The sequence below is a fragment of the Ctenopharyngodon idella genome, chromosome 16 (genome assembly GCF_019924925.1).
Source record: "Ctenopharyngodon idella isolate HZGC_01 chromosome 16, HZGC01, whole genome shotgun sequence".
NCBI lineage: Eukaryota > Metazoa > Chordata > Actinopteri > Cypriniformes > Xenocyprididae > Ctenopharyngodon > Ctenopharyngodon idella.
In genome coordinates, this window is record NC_067235.1 from 9,408,298 (window position 1) to 9,425,830 (window position 17,533).

General features: G+C 37.3%; 1 protein-coding gene across 1 annotated transcript in view; it reads left to right on the forward strand.

The window, feature by feature from the left end:
* Window positions 1-17,209, forward strand: part of ddc (dopa decarboxylase) — a 35,922-nt gene extending 18,713 nt beyond the window's left edge. Inside the window, exons 10-14 of the mRNA XM_051865953.1 lie at window positions 270-346; window positions 8,453-8,472; window positions 9,662-9,760; window positions 10,801-10,902; window positions 15,678-17,209. Of these exons, the coding sequence (XP_051721913.1) occupies window positions 270-346; window positions 8,453-8,472; window positions 9,662-9,760; window positions 10,801-10,902; window positions 15,678-15,878 (499 nt within the window). The 3' untranslated portion in view covers window positions 15,879-17,209. The remainder of the gene's footprint in view (window positions 1-269; window positions 347-8,452; window positions 8,473-9,661; window positions 9,761-10,800; window positions 10,903-15,677) is intronic.
* Window positions 17,210-17,533: the final 324 nt, after the last annotated feature.

A 17,533-nucleotide genomic window follows, 5' to 3' on the forward strand; every position in this document is an offset into this window, starting at 1 on the left:
CTCCCACATACTGGACACACTGTGAATAATAGCTTGTTTTTCAGTGTCTCTTCTGTATCTTCTTCTAACTTTGTTTAAAAATGCAGATTTGCCTACACCAAGTGAACTTTATATTACTCTTTGTCACACCAGGATCCACAATATAATACCAAACTAACAAGATATTAATTAGCCATTATTGAACATTTAAATAATAATGATATATACTGTAGTATTTGACTGTTGTCTTCTCTACTTTGTGAGTGATGAATGTGAATGTCTCTGTGCAGGGTGAAGAAAAGATCAGACATTATTGGAGCATTTAAAATGGAGCCGCTTTATCTGAAGCATGATCACCAAGAGTCAGGTAATCAATCAGTCACATCACTGCATCACTTTGCACCATATAACATTACATTTCAGTTGCTAACACAATCTTACAAATTTCGATTGGTGGTTAGATTAGCACTGGAAATTATCGTAAAGAATAAGAATAATAACACTAATAAAAGATTGAAGTGCATTAGCATGAGGTGTAAAGAGGATGACCGTGATCCTCATTAGTGAGACATGACGTTTTCTGCTGACATCCACTTTACGTCACACTGAAGGCTCGATCAGATTATTCCCCTTAGCGCTCTGCTGTGTTCTGTAAGCCTCTCTGTGTGCTAGTAAACAAAAGCTTTCTAACCTCCTACACTGACCTCAAGTAGATTTAGTGTGTTTTTGCATGTGTTTGGCAAAATACAGTATTTTATATATATGTTTTTTTTTTTTTTTTTTTTTTTTAAATATACTGACAGTTAAGATACACTTAAAATGTATGAAAATAATTGCATTAAATATACAATAGATATATTATATAATTATAATAATTTTCTTATTTCTTATTATCTAAAAAAAAAAAAAAAGAGAGAGAGAATTCGGCTTGATTTTATTTGATTCGGCTTGAGTACTGCACTGTGTCTGTGTCTGCCTGATCATTTTCACGCGCTGCTGCTGCCACACATGACAGGGGTTGACAGGCGCCTGTTTATAACTGATGACTGCTACAAATAATGTACCTAAATTTATGGGTAATGTGAAATGTAATGTGGGTGCATATGCGAGATAACCTGCATTAATATTTCTGAAATAATCAGCTAATATTTCTCTGGCACGTAGGTTGTCGAACCCATGCCTATAGAGAAGAGTGATTTGTGTCAAAACATTCCTTAGTCTGGTTGTTATATGAGAGAGAGATTATTTTTAATAAACACTTTAAGAGTCTGTCCAGCAGCGGAGGACTATTATTCTGTTGCACAAAATAGTGGAAGGACTGAAAACGGCATGGGTTGATAGCAGTGGTGGCAGCACAATCTGATATATACGTCAAGTCATGTCAAGTCAAGTCACCTTTATTTATATAGCGCTTTTTACAATGCAGATTGTGTCAAAGCAGCTTTACAGTGATAACTGGCAAATAATTTTGGCTGCACAGCAGCTCTTAAAGAAAATGGTGTCATTGTCCAGCTTAAGTAAATTCAGTATTGATTCATTCCGTTTTAAGAATCAATAGTTATTAATTTAGTCAATTTATCTATATCAGCACTGGAGTGAACAGTGATGTCATCATCCAGTTCAGTTTAGTTCGCATACAATGGTGTCGATGCAGGCAGATCAAAACACTGATGAATATCAAATGTCAAGTATCCCCAACTAAGCAAGGCGACAGTGGCAAGGAACCCAAACTCCAACTGGTGACTTCAGGTGACAAACAGGTGTTAAAAATGGAGAAAAAAACTTAGGGAGAAACCAGGCTCAGTCGGGGGGCCAGTTCTCCTCTGGCCAGCAAGCAAACAGTGCATGATTATGATTCAGACAGCATTCATAAGTCCGATTTGGGATCGCAACAGTCAGAGTATTTATTCCAGTTCCATCTAGTTGAGGATCGAATTCATCACGCCGGTATGGAACGGTTTGTTGAGGATCTGTGCCACTGGCTGTCGTGTCGGTGGGGCCTTCACAGGGGATGATCTAGTTGACACAATCTCTGCTGATACTTCAGGGCTGCGTTGTCGTCGTGTCTAGGTGCAGGTCCTCGATCTCGCCTGGATACGACCCGGATCCAGCTGACTACGGTAAACCTCGGGATAAACAGAGAGACTAATATTAGCGTAGATGCCATTCTTCTTCTGATGTAACGAGTACACCTGGAGTTAAAGGAAGTGTTCCTGGTTCCGGCTGACCTAATCCTTTAACGGATTTGAAAATATAAATTGGTAATGTGTTATGTGTATGTCAGGTTAAAGAGATGCGTTTTAAGTCTAGATTTAAACTGACAGAGTGTGTCTGCTTCCCGAACAATGCTAGGAAGATTGTTCCAGAGTTTAGGTGCCAAATAGGAGAAGGATCTACTGCCTGCGGTTGATTTTGATATTCTAGGTATTATCAACTGGCCTGAATTCTGAGATCCCAATAGACGTGAAGGACTGTAATGCGTTAAGAGCTCACTCAGGTACTGGGGAGCTAAACCTTTTAGTGCTTTGTAAGTGATTAGCAAGATTTTAAAATCTATAAGATGTTTGATAGGGAGCCAATGCAGTGTTGACAGAACCGGGCTAATATGGTCATACTTCCTGGTTCTAGTAAGAACTCTAGCTGCTGGCAGGTGGCAGACAAGTGGCAAATTGGTGTTAAAATGGAGAAAAAAAACCTTGGGAGAAACCAGGCTTAGTCACTATCCTACAATGCACTATCTGATGCGATACTGTAGTAGACGGTTGCATGGTTATAATTTTTTCTCTAATATTATCAATCTTGCAAGTAAAGAAGTTCATAAAGTCATTACTGCTATGATCTTTGGAAACATCAGAAGTTGAAGCTTTATTTCTTGTTAATTTAGCCACTGTATCAAATAAATACCTAGGGTTGTGTTTATTTTCTTCTAAAAGTTTTGAAAAATAGGCAGATCTAGCAGATTTTAAGGCCTTTCTGTACTCAATCATTCTCTCTCTCCACGAAATGCGAAATACTTCTAGTTTTGTTTTCTTCCAGCTGCTCTCCATTTTTCTGGCTGCTAACTTTAGGGCCCGAGTGTGCTCATTGTACCATGGCATTGGATTAATTTCCTTAATTTTTTTTAAACGCAAAGGAGCAACTGAGTCTAATGTGCTGGAAAAGACAGAGGCAATAGTTTCTGTTGCAACATCGAGGTCTTCTAAGCTGTCTGGTATGCTAAGGCGATGAAACTGATCAGGAAGATTATTTATAAAGTGATCTTTAGTGGTAGAACTGATGGTTCTACCATATTTATGGCATGGAGGCAGTTTAGCCACCTTGACTAAATGCAGTATACACGAGACTAGATAATGATCTGAGATGTCGTCACTCTGCTGCAGAATCTCAACAGCATCAATATCGATTCCATGTGACAATATTATATCTAAAGTATGATTACGACAATGAGTGGGTCCTGACACGTGTTGTCTAACACCAATAGAGTTTAGAATATCTGCAAATGCCAATCCTAATGCGTCTTTTTTATTATCTACATGGATATTAAAATCACCAACAACAAGGACTTTATCTGCAGCTAGTACTAACTCTGATAGAAAGTCAGCAAATTCTTTGATAAAGTCTGTATGGTGTCCTGGTGGCCTGTATACAGTAGCCAGCACAAATGTCAACTTACATAATGTTACGTAAAGTACCATAATTTCGAAGGAATTATATTTGAAAGATTTTTGACTTAAACTGTAAATATTCCTATAGATTACAGCAACACCTCCCCCTTTGCCTTTCTGACGAGCATTGTGTCGATAATCATAACCTTGAGGACTAGACTCATTTAAAGTAATATAATCGTCCGGTTTTAGCCAAGTTTCTGTCAAACACAGCACATCTAGATTATTATCTTTGATAATATCATTAACAATAAGTGATTTTGAAGAAAGGGATCTAATATTTAACAACCCAAGTTTTATCATTTGTTTAGCATTATTATCTCTATTTTTTATTTGTTGAACATCAATTAAATTTTTACCATTAAATGGGTTTTGAAGTTTTTTGTTTTTACTAATTCAGGGTACAGACACAGTCTCTATTTGATAATATCTAGGTGTAAGAGTTTCTATGTGTTGGGAATTATCTGACTTATCTGACTTCTGTAACGTGAGGCAGCTAGCAGATGGTCGGTTTAGCCAGTATGTCTGCTTCCTGACCTGGGCCCCATTTTGTCATGTTTCAGTTCTAAGACTATGTGCCATATTACTCGAGAGAAGAGCAGAACCATCCCGGGAGGGATGAATACCATCTCTTTTCAACAGGTCAGGTCTGCCCCAAAAACTTTTCCAATTGTCTATGAAACCTATATTATTTTGTGGACACCACTTAGACAGCCAGCCATTGAGTGATGATAATCTGCTAACTATCTCATCACTCCGACGAACAGGAAGGGGGCCAGAGCAAATTACTTTTCCTGACATTGTACTTGCGAGTTCACACACCTCTTTAATGTTAATTTTAGTGATCTCCGACTGGCGAAGTTGAACATCATTAGTGCCGACGTGAATAATAATCTTAGAGTATTTACGATTAGCATTAGCCAGCACTTTTAAATTTGCTTTGATGTCAGGTGCTCTGGCTCCTGGCAAACATGTGACTATGGTGGCTGGTGTCTCTATTTTCACGTTCCGTGTAATAGAATCGGCAATAACTAGGGCACTTTCAACAGGATTCTCAGTGGGTGTTTCACTGAGTGGGGAGAACCTGTTTGATGTTCTTATTGGAACGGAAGAGTGGTGTTTTCCGCGGCTAGGCTGCCTCACCGTTACCCAAGTGCCCTGCTGCGCGGGCTCTAAAGCCGGAACCGAACAATGCACAGAGTTCACTAAGCTAGTCGCATCCAAAACAGTATCTGAAGCCCTTGCATTCTTACTATCCTCGATTAAAGTTTGGATGCGTGTCTCTAATTCTGAGATTCTCTCTGTCAGCCTGACTATTTCCCTACATTTATGACATGTAAATCCCTCGTCGCTGACAGAGAGAGCTATGGTGAACATGTGGCAATTGGAACAGGTAACAATGCTGGGAGAGGATGACATGACTCACCGTGTTTGTAGACTGATCCGACTTACCACAGCTGTTTGAAGAATGCATTGTTGAAGAACAGAGCAGCCATCAAGTGCTAGACAGTATTCTAGGTTATTACATTCATAATTACATTTTGGTCAAAAAAAAAACGGTCTGAATCCTGCCTGGAAATCCTCACAGATTCTTTCTAAAAAGGAACACCCTACTTTACGTCATCAACTTTGTCTGAAGGAGATGTGCAGGCAAGCCCCAGGCATTGCAACGAGACAGCGTCTTGTTCCCCTTCTCAGGAAACCATGGTTACATTCGTAACCTGAGTCATTCCCTTTCAAAGTGGAACTCAACACTGCGTTTTGGATCGACATTATGGGAACAAATACCCACTCCGCCATGCTGAGGGAATACCTGCCTCATTAGCTGTGCCTATGTACAATTATTGACTCTACGAACTTGTTTAGCTGGATTCAGAAGTGTCAATCATACAGGGCACATCCTAAGACTCATAGACCATCATGGTAATATTCCTCTTGACCATTACCCAAGCCCATATGCCCCATGGCAAGGAAAGTCCATTTCAATCTTCCTCCCTTCCTTGTGGGCCCAGCCTTAGCCACCTGTGGCCCAGGAACAGGGCTCTAAGGTTTAGCTATTTCAGCATCTTTAGCTTGACACTGCCATTCAGGAATACTGACCCAGAGAGACCATTTTTTATGTTACCCTGGCCTACCACTACCACTAGAGGGAGCAAACAGGGGGGTTGTCATCTAGAATAACTACTCCCCCTTCTCGCTACATAGAACTCTAACCTCTAGGAAGTCGCAGGGGAGCTTCAGCTCTACTACCCCAGAATGATCAAAGCGCTGAAATGAAAGCGCTTACACCCTGCCTGGACTTGTCCTGGACCCCAAGACTCCCAGCACCTGATAACAAGAAGAGCTGCCAGAAAGCAAATTAACCTCTACTTGCCAGGTTCTAAGGGATTGGTTTAGGCTCCAACAGAGAATAGAGGACCCTACTTTAAAACTCAGACAGTAGGGGAGGGTTCTACTCTACACTCGACCCAAAAGGACTGCCCGGACCTGTCCAGACTCCCAGCACGCTACTAAGGTGCCTGATAACAAGAAGAGCTGCAATTTAACCTATGCTTTTTAGGTTCAACAGGACTGGTTGAGGCTCAACAGGGAGTGGAGGACCCTACTTTGAAACCCCAACGCTAGGGGAGGGTTCTACTCTACACTCAAACCTGTCTGGGGTCCCAAGACTCCCAGCACCTGACAAAGGTGCCTGATAACGAGAGCTTCTAAAAGGCAATTTAACCTCTACTTTTTAGGTTCTGCAGTCAAGTCACCATTATTTATACAGTTTTTATTGTGCTTTATACAATACAGATAAGCATGCCAGAGGCGACAGTGGCAAGGAACCCAAATGCCATAAGGTGACAGAATGGAGGAAAAAAACTTGGGAGAAACCAAGCTCAGTCGGGGTCCAGTTCTTCTCTGGCCAATGAACAAACACGGATTATGATTCAGGCTGCGTCATAAGTCAGAATTCAGATCAGGATCTGTAAAATTCAAAAATTCATCCAGTTCCTTTTGCTTGAGGACCTGTTGAGGCTCCAAGAGAGTGGATGACCTTACTTTAAAACCCAACAGTCTATCTAATCTACACTAACATCTGTCCAGGGTCTCAAGACTCCCAGCACCTAAAAAAGGTGCATGATAACAAGAAAAGCTGCTAAAAGGCAATTTATCCTCTACTTGTTAGGTTCTACAGGACTGGTTAAGGTTCGAACAGGGAGTGGGGGACTCTACTTTAGATCCCCAACAGTAGGGGAGGGTTCTACTCTACACTCAACCCTGAAGAGCAGCTTGCCAAAGGGAGCCTGATAAGCACTAGCTTCGACCCTTGACTCTGCTATCCTTCTAAGGAGGAGGGATGTTACTTCTAAGCAGTTCAGTCTTGTTTACCAAAACACTTCCTTTCAATTACTTCTTCCTAGCTTCCCGCCTCTTCTGCGCTCTACTCCTCACCAGAGGAGGAGCACAAGTGGCCACGCTCAGCCTCTGGCCCTGCCTCCAGTCCTAAGAATGTGATGGTCCAGGTCCTGCAGAGGTATTAGGCGAATGAAATTGCCTTGCTTTAGACAACGGTAAGCTGATGGCTTTCCACATAGCGTCAATCCAAGACGCAGTGTTGAGCTCCACTTCGAAAGGAAACGTAATGCTTTAAGGCCAGGACACATCAAGCCGACAGTCGGCCGTCGGGAAATGTTGGGCCGTTTTTGAATGTCATTCAGCTTAGTTTTTTTTTTGGTGTTTTCCACACCGTTGGCTCTAGTTAGATGCTGCCTGGGTTTTTTGGGTCAATTCAGCATGTAGAATTGGCATCGGGATGTCGGTGAAAGAGTCAGTGCACAAGAATAAAAATGAACCTGTTGAAAACGAGCAAAGAAGTCAAGAGGGTACAAACAGAAGGCTGTTATAATTTTACCATCTTACCTTAGCATTCGAATGCACAAATATTTTCATAATAACATAAGCCTACTGGAATAAAGAAAGTGATCAGTGTGACTGATATTCAAAATGTTAAGCAAGTGCTGCTTTGTTTTTTTTTTTTTTGTTTTTTTTATGTTTTTTTACAGTTTGTATATCTGCAGTCTTAGTTTTGGTTTCCCTTTTTGAATGACGAAAATAGACTATTGATACTTGCTGATATAGACAAATAGTCACCTTTAGTCCTTTTGGTGTGTTCAAGCACAGCTTTTTGGTTGAGACGCAGCCGACAAGAGCCACAGTCAGCTTTCGTTGCCGCTAGTGATGTCAGTTTGGTGTGTCCCAGGCTTTATACGTTCACTAAAAATCCCCTTGACCCCATGGCTACAAGTAATTGCAAAAATCATAATTTGTTTGCAGATGCCACTTTTTTGATATTTTGATATCTAATTCAATATCATTAATTTGATTTCCTACTATTTCTGTAGTTCCCTCAAACCTGTCAACCAATGAGATGCCTGTTGCTTGTTGGCCATTTAAACATGGCTAAACAAAGACAGTTTCTCTGGTCATGTGTCTGTAGGCAGTGTGCAGCTGTGCAGACAATTATAATTGTGCTGACAGCAAAACAAAAGAGCAGCCCTGTCTCTCAACCCACCGCACAACACACACACGTGCACATATGCATACATACACACCTTAAAGCCATTTCTATCATGAGCAACTTCCTGATTAAATTACCAACTGGCTTGGTCAGATGGAAAAAAAGAACTATGCTATTCTTGAACATTTTATTGCTTGTTATCTGTAAAGAATCATTTGTGTGCTGTGTACATATTATTTACACCTGAACTTTTTTATTAGTGTGATATGACTAAATATTGAAATCTTTTTTTATATATTTATAGGACTTGTCACTGATTATAGAGTAAGTATACTGCATGCAACGTGTGTGTGTATGCGTGCGTGCGTGTTTGTGTGCGTGTGTGTGTGTGTGAGAGAGAGAGAGAGAGAGAGAGAGATCATATTTGTTTAGCTTTCTGATGATCTCTGTAAACCTATAATAGGTTATTATCTGTATTATTAGCTTGTAAATAAGTTATGAAAATGTGACCTATTAACTTGGTGATTAACTAGTACAGAGGTTATGGTGAATTGTGACTGAAAAAAAAAAAAAAATAGGTTGCAGGGAACAGCAGTGAAAGAACAAAGATACATATTTAAGATAGACCAATAAAACCTTTTTAAAAACTCTTTCCATATCTTTTAATGTTGATTTAAAAGATTTTAAGGGGGCACAGAATTCATTTCACTAGGTAATCTGGCTTAATAAAAAATATATAGCCAAGTGTTTGTTTCATGTGTTCGGCAAGTAAATCCTGCTGTGGTTCATGCATTTAAAAATTAAAAATTATATGCATTTTTAAAATATTAAAAATAATGGTAACACTTTACAAGAAGGTCTCATTTGTTAACATTAGTTAATGTATTAACTAACATAAAATAACAACAAGCAATTTATTTGTTACAGTATTCATTAATCTTTGTTAATGTTGGTTAATAAAAATACAATCGTTCATTGTTTATTCATGTTAGTTCATGGTGCATACAACTTTTGATTTTAATGAGGTATTAGTAAATGTTGAAATTAACTTTAAGATTAATAAATGAGGTAGAAGTATTGTTCATTGTTAGTTCATGTTAACTAAAGTAGATAACTAATGTTAACTAATGAAACCTTATTGTAAAGTGTTACCAAAATATTTAGCAAATAGTAATTAATTAATAAATTTAATGTATGTTTTAAATTTTTATTTGCTTGCTAATATTGTTAGTTTTTAAACAATGTAAGAGAACCATGTATAAGAACGATGACTCTAATTTAAATTCCAAATAACTGTATAATTTATATCTCTGTGCTCAGTAGTTCTTTATATAGGAAGAAACACATAATTTAATGTGTATTTAAGTGTGTGATGAGAGAAGGAGAGAGCAGTACAAACTTTTGTATAAGCAGAATTGTATGTGCACTGGTTTGTGTCTTTGTGATTCATGTGTACTTCATGTATTTATGTCTGCACAGTTCATATGTCATATTTCATCTCATCTCCCTTCAGCACTGGCAAATTCCATTGGGACGTAGGTTCCGCTCGCTCAAGATGTGGTTTGTGTTCCGCATGTACGGACTCAAAGGTCTCCAAGCCTACATCCGCAAGGTAACTACCTTTAATCCATGCTGTCAATCAAATTAGCCCTGCCAATCACATCTTATTTGGCTCAGTCGATTTGGAATGACGCAAATAAGTGCACTCTTTTGGTTTTTGTAAGACATGCTTTGTTCTTTTCTTCACATGTATTATAGGTCCAGATTCTATATTTGTTGAGGAAATATAGTACATGCAAGATTTATTTGTGTGTTCATATATATGTGTGTGTGTGTGTTCTTGTTAGTTTACTTAAAAGTTACACTTTCATAAAGAAAGGTTCTATATAGAACGTTAAAGAGATCTGTCAGGTGCTTTATAAATAGAACCTTTCAGGGGTTCCCAATCCCCTCATGGCATCATTTTATGGATTTAGTTTTAATGAACTTGTTTTAATTCCTTTTTAAAAAAAATTAAATTTCATGATTTAAACAGCTCATAAACACTTTATCACTAGAAAAAATAAAATAAAATAACCCCTTAAACAGTATTTTGCAATCATTTTAAACATTTCTCCTTATATAAAACCTTATTGGCATGGGCTATAATGGTTCCTTAAAATGGAGTCAAAAAACCTAGGGTTCTATATAGAAACCCATTGAATCCTCCTTCCCCCACTTGCACTTCTCATTCAGTACTTGAATGATTCTAAATGACTCAAATTTAATTGTTAGCTCTCAACTGCTGGACAGCAGCCATAAGGAATAACTGTCTGAGAATGAGGAAACTGTGTGGTCAGATTTGATTCCTGTAATCAGCATTGAAATAATGATTACTGATAAATTTAATCTATGTAAGACAATTTGTTCTAAATGATTAGGACGTGATCATTCACTTTTTTTGTATTTTGGTTGTTTATTTTAATCTACAGACTGCCCTCTGCTGGTATGCTTGAAAGAGTATTTCACCTTTTTATCTATCTATCTATCTATCTATCTATCTATCTATGTATCTATCTATCTATCATCTGATATCAACACAGTGTTGTTGTGTCAGTTTAACACAAATTAGCTGCATCTCATGTCTAAAATGCATTGTTCATCTTGTCTCAGCATGTAGGGTTGGCCAAAGAGTTTGAGTCTCTGGTGAGAGCTGACCAACGCTTTGAGATCTCAGCTGATGTTGTGCTGGGCCTCGTCTGCTTTAGACTCAAGGTCAGAGAAAGGTCACACTCTCTTTACAAAAACATAAATGATCTCTACTTGTGGTTATAATAGATTGACGCTGGGAGGTGGTTAACTATGGAAAATTGCAGTATGACTTATTTTAATTTCCGAAGATGTGCAGAGAGGCAACACAAATTACATAAAATTATGTTGTTACAAAGAGTAACATGTAAAAAAACTGCTATCACAATACATTTCGTACTATTCGTTTGATGTTATTTATATATTTCAGTGTTATTGAAATATCACTGATATATTATTATAGTTATTGTTAGAATTTTGAATTAGAATTTTAAAGTTTTAGTAATTTTATTGTTGTGTGTTTTTGTCATTTTTTTATTTATTTATTTATTTTAAAATATGTTGGTAACACTTGACAATAAGGATATTTTATATTAATTTTATTTATTCATTTCAACGTTGCATCTGTTCCTATCATTTTTTTTTTAAACTAAGCTAACATGAACTAACAATGAACAGTTTTATTTGTATTGACTAACAAAATGTATTGCTCGGTGTTAGTTAATGCATTAACTAATATTAACTAATGGATTTATTATTATTATTATTATCTTGTGGGTTTTAATTTTAGTTAAAGATAATAACCCTGATTATACTACAATTATTATTTATATATATATATATATATATATATTTTTTTTTTTTTTTTTAAATTATACTGTTTTTGCTGGTGGACTTACTTTAATCCAGGGTAAAATAGGCATAGTTAATTATAATGCAGTGCTAAATATTTTGGACTTGAATTGTGTGTCTGTGTTAGCACTTTTTTTTTTTCAGAACAGTGAGCACCCTAGTAAAAAAAAAAAAAAAAAAAAACTATACCAAAATCTATTTAAAATACATTTATTTCATACTAAGTATACTTCAAATCCATTAACATATTTATTGGCATATCACTTATGCCATATACACTTAAAGGGATAGTTCACCCAAAAATAAAAATTACCCCATGATTTACTCACCCTCAAGCCATCCTAAGTGTATTTGATATTCTTCTTTCAGACAAATATAATCAGAGTTATATTAAATAATGTCCAGGGTAATCCATGCTTTATAATGGGAGTGGATGGTGCCCCAAATTCTAAAGACAGAAAAAATGCACTCATCCATTATAAAAGAAGTCTGCACGGCTCAGGGGGGTTAATAAAGGCCTTCTGAAGTGAAGCAATGCGTTTGTGTAAGAAAAATATCCATATTTCAAACTTTATAAACTGTAATCTCTAGCTTCCGCTAACTGCCATACACACGTTCATGAGAGAGTGGCGTCCCAGCTTATGACATAGGACGCATGCGCAGTGTGAGCTCCGGTGACGAACACGTAAGCGCAGAGAAGAGAGGATTTCGATATGAGCCAAGGGAAGACTTTGTTTTTTGCCCAGCCATATTTGTTTGAACCGGAGTTTACCGACCAGGAACTCCGGGAGATGGAGGAGGCTGTAGCAGCAAAACAAACTGAAAAACTGTTGGCCGAGGCAATATTATATTGTACAATATTATACAATATTATATATATTTATATTGTCGGAGTAAATGCCAATCACATGCGAAGATCATGTTAGCCAAACCCCGTAAGTCACATCACCAAAAACAGCAGGCTAAGAGGGAGACAACACACCCAGATAGCAAGCAGTAAACAAACTGCACAACTGATAGAGAGAGCGGTAACTCACCCATCTGATGAGCTGAAAGTGGTGGAAGACGCAACAGGGTAGAGAGCTCGCAGCAGCCCGATGGCAAAACTTGCAGGCAGTAAAAATTGCAGTCAACAATCAAGTCCAAAGCACCAACAGTTAGAATTGTAGTAATCCGAAAAGCACAGTAATCCGATGGTGATATAGAAATACAAATAAAGCAGTAATCCGATCAGTGCAGCAAAACATACAAACAAACAATCCAGGTTTGAAGCGGCAGCCAGTCACACACAGCGCTCTGCATCTCCCTTTGATGTCGGCGCACGCAATCTCAAGACTTTAGCTTTGTTGAAGCAACCCAGATATTCACAAGAAATCAGCATTTTAACACTAATAAAATGTAGAGTATAGCTCAAGTAATTCACTTCTTGGTTCTCGCGAGACTAGCATATTCTCACCGGAGCTCAAACTGCATATGTGTCTTACATCACAAGCTGGAACGCCACTCTCTCGTGAACGTGCGTACGACAGCTAGCAGAAGTTAGAGATTACAGTTTATAAAGTTTTAAATATGGATATTTTTCTTACACAAACGCTTCGCTTCTTTATTATCCCCCCGGAGCCGTGTGGACTTCTTTTATAATGGATGAGTGCATTTTTTCTGTCTTTAGAATTTGGGGCACCATCCACTCCCATTATAAAGCATGGATTATCCTGGACATTATTTAATATAACTCCGATTATATTCGTCTGAAAGAAGAATGTCATATACACCTAGGATGGCTTGAGGGTGAGTAAATCATGGGGTAATTTTCATGTTTGGGTGAACTAACCCTTTAAGACTTACTGATATAAAATTACAATTAAACTTTATTTGGAGTAGTTCTTTATTGCACAATGCACATTTCTTTATATTACGCCTAAAATGAGTTTTAATAAAATTATTAATAAGGATTGTATGATCTCTGTATAATATCAGTCTTTAAATGCAAGATATTTAAAGGGTACCTAAAGTATACTTGCAATACTTCCACTTTAGCAAAAATCAGATATACTTAAGTATATGTTTAGTTGAACCTGCACTACTTCTGCATTTTTTATCTACTTATTTCCACTTATTTTCCACTTATTTCAACTTAAAAACTTAAGCTTCTTGCAACAGAAAAATTGGGATTTCCAATTTTGGCTTTTTACGTATCAATTGATTGACATTTGCTTCGGTTTTTTCAAATTCAACTCCACAAACGCAAACATCACTATTACAAGCAGGGCTTGACATTAACTTTTTTGCTTACCAGCCATTGTGGCTAGTGGTTTTCCAAAGTTATTAGCCACAATTTTGCTGTTGGGAAATTACATTTTATATGATTAAAGTTGACTTTGGCATGCTTAAATTACTTGATTTTGAGTCATTTTACTTGATTTAAAACCCTTTCCAACTTTCAAATGCAGATTGACCACCCAAATCAAAACTACATTGTATATCAGCAAGTTATTTTTGTTAGGCTATAAAAAGAACAAAGAAGCAAATTAGCAAATTACAAATACAACAGTAAGTAAGTAATAATAATAATAATAATAATAATAATATATATATATATATATATATATATATTTTTTTTTTTTTTTTTTTTTTTTTTTTTTCCAGAGACAGTAGGTTTATTTAACATGTATGCATTTATTTAACATCTTTTGTTAATGACATTAATGACAGACAGGTATTTAATTGGGCTGCTGAATGCATGGACGTAACATACTTACACATATCCAGTTTTTACCCACCTGTTTACGTCCACTTAAGCCATAACTGACTGTATTCGAGCGAGATACTCCACACGATGGACATTTTGACATCTGTATGCGCGTGTATTTGACTGTTCAGGTGCAAGGAGAATTGATCGTGCGCGCGACAGAGAGAGAGAGCACTTCTGTTGTGTGTCATTCAGCGCGATTCCGCCTATCCCGCCTTCACTAACAGCAAGTTAATCGATAAAGAATTGTGATCGGATTGTAATTTTATGATATGACGAGCTTGGCTACCTTTCATTTGGCTGTAGGCTGAAATTATATTCAACCCGCCAAAGTGGCTAGTGGGAGTGGCTGTCTTACCCGCCACAGCTGAAATCTACCCGCATTTGGCGGGTTGGTGGGTGTTAATGTCAAGCCCTGATTACAGGTGTTACAACCATGCATCTTAAGATAATATTGTAGATGGGACTAACTGAAACTGACAAATCATATTTAATGTATCATTTTATGTATGACATGCACTTATAGGGAGAGGGAAACCTAGGAAACCACCTGCAATTGACCATGGAAACTTGCATTTTATCATTCTTTTAACTAAATAAATCAAGTTATAGTCATATAAGATGCTTATTTTAATTATCATTGTTTATTAAATTATTTCATACATCTATTTGAAAAAAATGACCAACATTGGGCGGGCCACAATTCAACTGGTTTACACTGGCTTCCAGTTTAGAATTCAATTTAACATTTTTGTGATAGTGTTTAGATCAGGGGTGTCCAGCCTCAGTCCTGGAGGGCCACTGTCCTGGAGAGTTTTGCTCCATCCAGCTCCAAAACGCCTGCCTGTAAGATTCTAGTATGCCTAGTTAGACCTTGATTAGGTGGTTCAGGTGTGTTTAATTGGGGTTGGAGCTGAACTCTGCAGGATAGTGGCCCTCCAGGACCGAGTTTGGACACTCCTGGTTTAGATCATTGCATGGTCAAGCTCCTGTTTATATAAAAGAGTTGTTGCAACCTTATAATTTCAGCAGGAATCTGAGATCCTCTGAACAGGTCTTGTTAGCTGTCCCTCGTTCGAGACTAAAGACTAAAGGTTACTGTGCCTTTGAGGTTGTTGCTCCCAAATTGTGGAATGCTCTCCCATTGGATTTAAAAAGCAGCTAAAAACCCATTTCTTTAAACTTGCTTTTGTCTAAATTGTTCTCTGTTACTCTCTGTTGTTATCTTATCTGTTTTTAATGTCTGTAACTCTCTTTTATTTTTTTTCTGTTTTTTATTTAGATGTAAAGCACTTTTTTGCTCTAGAAAGGTGCTATAGAAATAAAAATTACTTACTGAACTGTGTATTAAACCCTGCAGGGCTCCAATGAATTAAATGAAACTCTGTTGAAGAGGATCAACAGTGCACGTAAGATCCACCTGGTTCCATGCCAACTGGCAGGCAAGTTTGTTCTGCGTTTTGCCGTGTGTGCCCGTACTACTGAGTCACGGCATGTTCAGGAGGCTTGGTGCCACATCAACCACCTGGCATCAAAGCTGCTTCAGGAACTGCCCCACTGACCACTATGGTGGGCATCACATGTTAAGTCAAATGGGTGATCTGTACCACGTCTGCTATCCACACTGTCTTACTTTCACTCTACTGCTACAATTCTTTATACTATTTATTGTCAAAATGTGCATATGTGTGTGCATGTTTGTCTCAAAGGTGTCCACCAAGAGTGCAGAGTGTCTGTCTTTTGTGAGCTGATCATGTGCGTGTTGTCTTCTGAGAGCAATGTTTTATCCAAAAAAATGTACCGTGGTGTACCAAGGAATAAAAGTGATGTCCGGAGGGGATATATGTTGTTTTTTTGTTTGTTTGTTTTTTTATGACCCTACAAGTTTGATTAAATGATCAAAATATGAGGAAAATGTTTTATAAATTTTAAATATTTTAAAGGTACACTATGTAGCTTTTGGCATCACAGTAGCCAGAGAAACTTTTCTCTATTTGCAATATGATGAGACACGAACAGGCGAGTTATGTATGTTCGCATTTTCCCGTGAAAACCATCCCAACATGTCTAAAATATAAACACTTATAATAGGCTTACCATAGTGAATCGGGGTAAAACAAAAAGGAAGAATTTTTGGCAAAAAAAGGCAATCTACAACTATAGGTTTTATTTTACTGTGCAAAATACAAATGCATTGAAAAACAAAAAGCTCACAGGAAAAAGCATACACTAACAACAACATAATCAGTTATTAATATTTCATTGTTTCTCTCTTGTTTTTGCATGTGTTCATAATTTCTTTGTATGACAGCCTGTCCAAAAAATTATGTCCGCACAATTTGTCATGTTTCATTGCTTTATCACAAATTAAACAATTGACTCCAAGCACAACTATGTAATATGATTACAAAATCATTAAATAAATCATTAATAATATTTAAATAAAGGGTGAATATATACATTTTTCTAGGCCGGACATCACTTTTGGCCACTACTGTACCTGTGCATTTGAAAATGTGTCTATATTTGGTGTCTATATGGAATATGTTTTGTAAGATATTCAGAGAATGTTTTCTCTTGAATGAGAGTATAGAGAAAGTTTTCAGACTGCTTTTACCAGAGCATTGGCCTTTATTGTTTCTCACTATGACTTTGCTCACTATTCTGCATTTTCAAAAATCAAAATCAAATATTAAATATTAAGGAATATTAATTCCTCCTTCCTTTCTTTTTCTAAAAGCATTTATCTTGACTCAGCACAGCTTCTGTGACGCGATACCTCACCACCCTTCTTTGACACAGTTATTGTGCCCAAAATGATTTGACTGGTACATATTAAACAGTATAGTGTATATGTATTGACATTCACAATAAAGTGCATTTCTCCCAAAATGTTGTTTGTGAATTGTATACTGCTACATTCTTCAGAGATTATTGGATTTAATTGCATGATGCTAGGTTTTAATCTGTGAATTCAGTATGAGCACTCATAGTCTTGTACACTCCAAGTAGATGGGTTTCTGGACTATATACACCAACTGGACTTGTATAGTTATATGGTATGTATAGATATACATGGAAAAACAACATCTGCAGTGTGTGTCATCTGCTTGTGCTGAGGGCCACTGCCACCCTTCCAGTCTGCTGTATTTCTCTCACAGTTACCTAAGGGCATGATCTTTAATAAGGACAGCCTTTTGTTTAAAAACATATATA